The sequence below is a fragment of the Sander lucioperca genome, chromosome 23 (assembly GCF_008315115.2).
Source record: "Sander lucioperca isolate FBNREF2018 chromosome 23, SLUC_FBN_1.2, whole genome shotgun sequence".
Classification (NCBI taxonomy): Eukaryota; Metazoa; Chordata; class Actinopteri; order Perciformes; family Percidae; genus Sander; species Sander lucioperca.
The window spans coordinates 19,672,054-19,678,079 of record NC_050195.1 but is presented as its reverse complement, the minus strand read 5'-3'; the positions used below and the strand labels follow the sequence as shown (position 1 = coordinate 19,678,079).

Here is a 6,026-nt window from a genome sequence, read left to right as displayed (position 1 = left end):
TGACCTTTGTCTCGTATGGTAACAGATTATAAAATGTAGAAATATTGTAAGAAATCCGCCATAAAAATTCTTTTTTTTTAATTAAATGCAAAAATTTCATAAAATGTAATATATTTAACTCACAGTTGGGTGCATCGTATTTTCGTGTTACTTTTATTTTTATTCTTGCATGATTGAGACCTGCCTACCAGTAACTAACATGGCCGAGGGGACTTTGTATAGAAACACAATGCTCGTAGTCACACACACACACACACACACACACACACACACACACACACACACACACACACACACATATGCTTCCTTTGATAAAGTGTTTTTATACCAGCAGAAATTCTATGGCAGCGTCCCTTAAGACAATATCTGCGTAAAATACCAAGTTATTTATAGAGAGTGTGCCATTTGACTTCAAAAAATAAACATGAGCGTAGGGAGAGTTCAAACACAAGGGAACCATTATCCAGCCAAAAACCTACGATAGTATTCTGGTACAGGCAGGGTGTAAATTGCAAAGTGTTAATAGTAGTATTTTAAAAATCTTGATGAGAGTCTGCATTACAACAATCTAGCTTTCATCTCAAAATGACAACGTACAAAATGTAAACGTTCAAACTCACTAAAAGTGAGAACTTTGGGAAGGTGAGTGACATCATTAAGTGATAAATACCACATCCAAGATTAAATCACAGTGATTTCTTTAGATATCAAAGCATAAACATTTCTTAATGGCATTTTTATGTCTCTAAAGCATAACGGGGCAAACTTGTATGTGTTCGCCTGTGATTGTATTCCAAGAGGATGGAGATGGATCTTTTGAACGTCCATACCAGGATACAGCTGCCTATGACTAATTTCAAACTCCCATTCTAGGACTGAGGCAACCCATTTCACAAGTAACACACATCACCAGGCATCTGTTTCCTGTTTTCATTCTTTGAGTTATCTTATTTTCCTTGTTTCCCCCTCACCTGTTACAGTTCACGTTCCTTCCATCATGCTGCACGGGCCAGTTGTGCTTTGACACGGGGCTGTCAGACGTCAGCCACTCAAAGTAAAAGAAATACTTAATAATGTGGTACAAGTCATGTCATAACCACACTGTATAAAACTTACGACACCAAAAATGTCTTCTTTTTAATGACATGACTACACCAATGTATTTGAAAATGTAGTTTAACATTTCAAGACAATAAATCATTCTTAAACAGTTTTCACACATTTTTAATACAAAATGGATACATGTCAAAGACTTATTTTTTATCTACTTTTTTAACATCTAAGACACAGTATTTTTCTGATTTTCGCCATGAAATACTGTACATAAACATTTTATTTCTCCTCACACTTATGAGCTATAATATTTCAGAAGTTTCTCATCAGTGGTTTTCAGAATCTTCTTTTCCGGCATGCTAACGACCCAGCCTGGAGCGAGGCCAAAGAAGATCTGTCGAACATCCTTCCTCATGGCGAGCATGTGATACAGTTCATCCTTTGAAATGTCTGGCAAAATATATCCGTACTTCTTTGCCAGGGCTAGCCGGGCCTGCTGGATTTTCTCTGGGTCTGCCAAGTAACCCCGGTTTTCAGCATCTGTGTAATATGGGACCATATCCTCACCTGGTAACATTCGCTTTGGAATGGGCTGCCCACGTAAGAAGAACGGGACGGGCTTAATGAGAATCCCTGACGAAGAAAAAAGGGAATATATTTTTAGGTTTATTATCTAAAATACACAGGATGGATGTTATATTGTGGGTGAATGCATAATACTGATCATTCGTTAGTTACCAAGACTTATAGGATCATAGAAACCGGTAGTGATGACCCCTCCATTCCTCTCAATAGCAGCTACCGCTCCTTCAGAAGCTCTCTGAACCTCAATGTTGATTTTTGAAGCAAAAATGTCAGCACCCTGGAACAGAGAAAAGCACATGGAAGGTGAACTTCTGGCTAATCAGGGCGAAAAAGGAAAAAAAAAAAAAAAAGGGTCAAAAACAACACCTTAATCTGTGACAGAATGACAATATTGTTATGTGGCGCCACCTACTGTCCAAGAGCTTGGTCTGCGACCTGAATATCTGGTTTTATTAATTAGTAATTAAAAATTAGGACCATGTTACCCCTTACATTGCAATGTCTGTATGTCCAAATTGTAATAGTTGACTCAATGAGCAATGGACTGTCCACACTGAGTTTATTTCTTCTTTCTCCTCTCAATTCCATAATGTGCTGTCAGCATTCCCCTGTAGTTTCATAGAAATTATTTAAGATAGACATTTACAGTAACAATGAACTCTGCTGGTAATATATAAAAAAAGATCTGCATTTTTGCAAAAATAGGGTCACGTTGTATTTTGCTCTTACACTTTATTTACTGCAGCTACACCTGGTACATTAGTATAGTAGAGGTAGGTGTTTTGAGCTGATCATTTCTGAAGCATCTTCAAACAAATTATGGAACATAGAGAAATTACTAGTCCCTCCATCCATCTTCTACACCCCTACTTATCACGGCCAGGAGGAATTAGTAAGTCCCCTAGGATTTGTAGTAAAACATTAAGCCTCCACAAATTCTAATGTTACTTAAAAAAAAGCCCAAATATGAACCAAATCTTAGTAACTGTTAAGTGTTTTTTAACTACTGGAGATGAAATAACTTTCTATATCTCTTATGATCGATGCTAGGTGTGGAAAAAGTCCATGTTCAATAAGCAATTACCTCATCAACGAGCTGAACTCCATAGTCCCTCTTCAGAGGCTGGATCGTCACTCCTCTGGCATTGACTAGCTGGGTCAGGTCTATGGGCTGAGTTGGGTCGACTCGTCCCAGATCAATCAGGTACTGCAGTCGTTTCAATGACAGAGGCTGATACTGAGGACGCCGACTGAGGAGGAGCACACAAACATTGTCGTTATTTGGTTAAAATAATTTGTGATCACCAGAATCTCGTGCTCAACTTAGCAGAAAAAAAAACAAACACAAAACAAATGAAGATGTAATACAAAACCATCCGTCATCTGTGCAAAAACTACACTGACTGAAATATTGGCCAAGCAACAGCAAACTAAATAAATGTATCTGAACTTCTTTTGGGAAAGAGAACAATTAGGGGTCTTTGTGTGAAAATGGCTTTCTCCCTACTGCAAGTGCATCAACATGTGTAGGATTTGGTGGTTTGGATGGAGATACTGTGACAAATACCCAAATTTAAGACTGAAACTCACTGCAGTAGTAAGCCAGGGTCTTTAAACGTGTATGTTTTAAATCATGCATATTAGGAAAGTCATCTAGTTGTGAATGCTTGTAAGAGGGATGCTATTTTGTGTCGCCTAAGTGTAACAGGAGGAATTCATAAAGGCTATTTTCTGTTTGCATTTTAAGTACCTTGTAATGTATGATCTATTTGTTTTTTTTACCTTTATTTAACCAGGAAGAGAATCATTGAGATTAAAAATCTCTTTTTCAAGAGTGTCCTGGCCAAGACAGGCAAAATACACAAAAACACTAAAAACATATAACAACTGAAACAGCAAATTCTTCAAAGTCAACCACAATCCTAAACACATCAGGCAAAACATCTACAGCCAGATGTGGCTGCCTCCAAGTCAATCAACATCCTCTTAAAAGCGACCAATGATACCAGTTCAGTAAGTTTCATGGTTTTCTGTAACTTGTTCCATGTAGAGGGAGCAGCAAACTTAAACGCCTTTTTCCCCAGCTCAGTTCTAACCTTTGTAACAGACAGATTTGACAGTTTGTGCAACTTGTGACAACAATTTTCCTCGCCTAACACTCACTGGTTAGTTGCACAGGTAGAGAACAGAGTGACGAGCTTTTTACCTGTGTCCTTCATTGTAGCCATATTTTGGGATGGCCAGATAAAACGGTGTCTGGCCCCCTTCAAATCCCAGCCGAGGCCGGTTGCCTCTCTGTCGCTCTCCTTTATGTCCTCGGCCGCTTCTGTTGCCACCATGCTGTCCTCTGCCCCGCCGTTTCTCCTACAATTAAAGAGAATTAAGCACGTTTTTTTTTCTAGCTTGCTTATGTAGCTACCATCTTATCAAAACAAGTGACAGAAGGTTAGCATTTGTCTCCACATAACAGGCTAACGTTTACTAGCTATGAGCTGCAAAATATAGCTTTAACAGAGATGAAACATTACAACTTACCGTTTTTCTGGCTCCTGGTTCAGGCCGCAAGTTTGCTAAAGTTATCCGCGGAAGATTCTGTAAAACATCTAATGCTTTACCACCAGGTTTTTTGGGGAAAGACATATTTCTATTGCTCACATGTCAAAGAAACCAAGGACATACAGGACACGTGACCGAGGTGAGCGGAAGTACTTATTGTGACCTCGGGTTTCATAATAAAAGCACGACCGTCCAAATGTACCAGATATGGTTTAGAACCATTGACTGTAAATATTAACTTGATTATTAATAATATTAATATTAAGAGTCTATGTTTAGAAATTAGTATAGATGATCTTTGAATGTACTATTATCTGTTGAGCGATGAAGCATTTTTGGTGGATGTCATTAAATAAGTTTAAAAAAGCAAATAATATACATTTTTAAATAGGTAAGCGGAAAAAAATAAACAAAACAAATGCTGGCCCCTAAAATCTGTGTCAAAGGTCACGATGCAATATTCAACATGTTTAATGCATATATCATATATACTGTAAAGTCAAACTTGTTCTATAATGTCATTGCCTGCCTATAGTTCTGAGCATAGCTTCTGAGGCATTGAAGTGTGCTAATATCAATTTGATTTAACAGTTAATAAAGCAGCGTTCATTGACATTTCAACGACCCAATCAGTGCTTTGCATCTGCAAAGAATCTCTGGTGACAGCCAATCAGGTAGCAGACAGGGCGGGACTACTAAGCGTGGCAGTGCAGGTGGCGAGTAGTGAACAATTGGTGTATTATTTTTCACCAAATTCAACTTCTAAAAAGAAATTCACGACTGGCGGTAGTAATACGAGGCGGCGGTACCTTGAACTCCATCTTCGGTCGACATTTGTCCTTAAACTGTTTGGCGTTTGACAACTAGAGTCGGACAAAGGTCGACACAGATTGACAGTGGGGGATATCGTTATTAGCTCACAGGAGCTAACTTGACTCTACATATCAGCTGCCTCAGCGCTGTATGTGCGGCAATAGCATGTCAGCGCCTTTACCTGCCATTGTGCCTGCTGCCCGGAAAGCCACTGCAGCGGTGAGTTAACCAGGCAGCACTAGTTAACATTTAGCTAGCAAAAACAACTGTAGGTTCAACACAGCAACTACACAGCGACATACATAAATTCTTCTGACATGTATTAGCTTATATCTTACCCCGGTGTTGTTTTTTTACAGGTGATATTTCTCCACGGTCTTGGTGACACAGGGTACGTGAATACAGCTTTTTTCCCCTCTCTTTTGGTGCACAATTATTATAACGTGTCTCATAAACACAAATGGTATTTAAACTGGTTTAATTGTGTCCAATATGACAGACATGGCTGGGCCGAAGCTTTCGCAGGCATCAGGATACCACATGTGAAGTACATCTGTCCACACGCGTAGGTATTCACAGGAGCTATACCATTACACAGGGCGTCTGCAAGTATCTCAAAGCACCTAATTTCAAGGCCTTATATAATCTGGAATGTCGTATCTTCCACTATAATTCACATTAAAGGGTGTAAAAAAAACTCTAAACTTGTTGACAAGTTGCTGTCGCGGCAACATTCATAAGTTTTAAATTAATTTTTTTCTCCATTAATTACAGTCCCACCATGCCTGTTTCTTTGAACATGAGAATGTCAATGCCTTCTTGGTAAGTGTCACAGTATTTTAACACATTTTGTGTAGTCACATACACAATGAGCCTTACATGTTTTTCCCCATGTATAGGTTTGATATCTATGGTTTGAGCCCAGATGCAAATGAAGATGAGACTGGTATTAAAAGAGCATCAGAGAACAGTACGTCTTTCAATTTCATTTGAGCTGAGAATGTGCTGCCATTTGTTTG

At 38.8% G+C, this 6,026-nt stretch overlaps 2 protein-coding genes across 2 annotated transcripts in view; one reads left to right on the top strand and one right to left on the bottom strand.

The window, feature by feature from the left end:
• Positions 1-1,207: 1,207 nt before the first annotated feature.
• On the bottom strand, positions 1,208-4,407 carry mrpl15 (mitochondrial ribosomal protein L15). Its single transcript, XM_031292983.2, has 5 exons — positions 4,174-4,407; positions 3,845-4,002; positions 2,723-2,888; positions 1,792-1,915; positions 1,208-1,686 (listed from the first exon to the last, which is right to left on the bottom strand). The coding sequence occupies exons 1-5, from the start codon at positions 4,276-4,278 to the stop codon at positions 1,349-1,351; spliced, it is 891 nt and encodes a 296-aa protein (XP_031148843.1). The 5' UTR covers positions 4,279-4,407; the 3' UTR covers positions 1,208-1,348.
• A 455-nt stretch (positions 4,408-4,862) lies between these two features.
• lypla1 (lysophospholipase 1) overlaps positions 4,863-6,026 on the top strand; it is a 4,801-nt gene continuing 3,637 nt past the window's right edge. Inside the window, exons 1-5 of the mRNA XM_031292980.2 lie at positions 4,863-5,226; positions 5,367-5,398; positions 5,507-5,572; positions 5,782-5,829; positions 5,907-5,977. Of these exons, the coding sequence (XP_031148840.1) occupies positions 5,158-5,226; positions 5,367-5,398; positions 5,507-5,572; positions 5,782-5,829; positions 5,907-5,977 (286 nt within the window). The 5' untranslated portion in view covers positions 4,863-5,157. The remainder of the gene's footprint in view (positions 5,227-5,366; positions 5,399-5,506; positions 5,573-5,781; positions 5,830-5,906; positions 5,978-6,026) is intronic.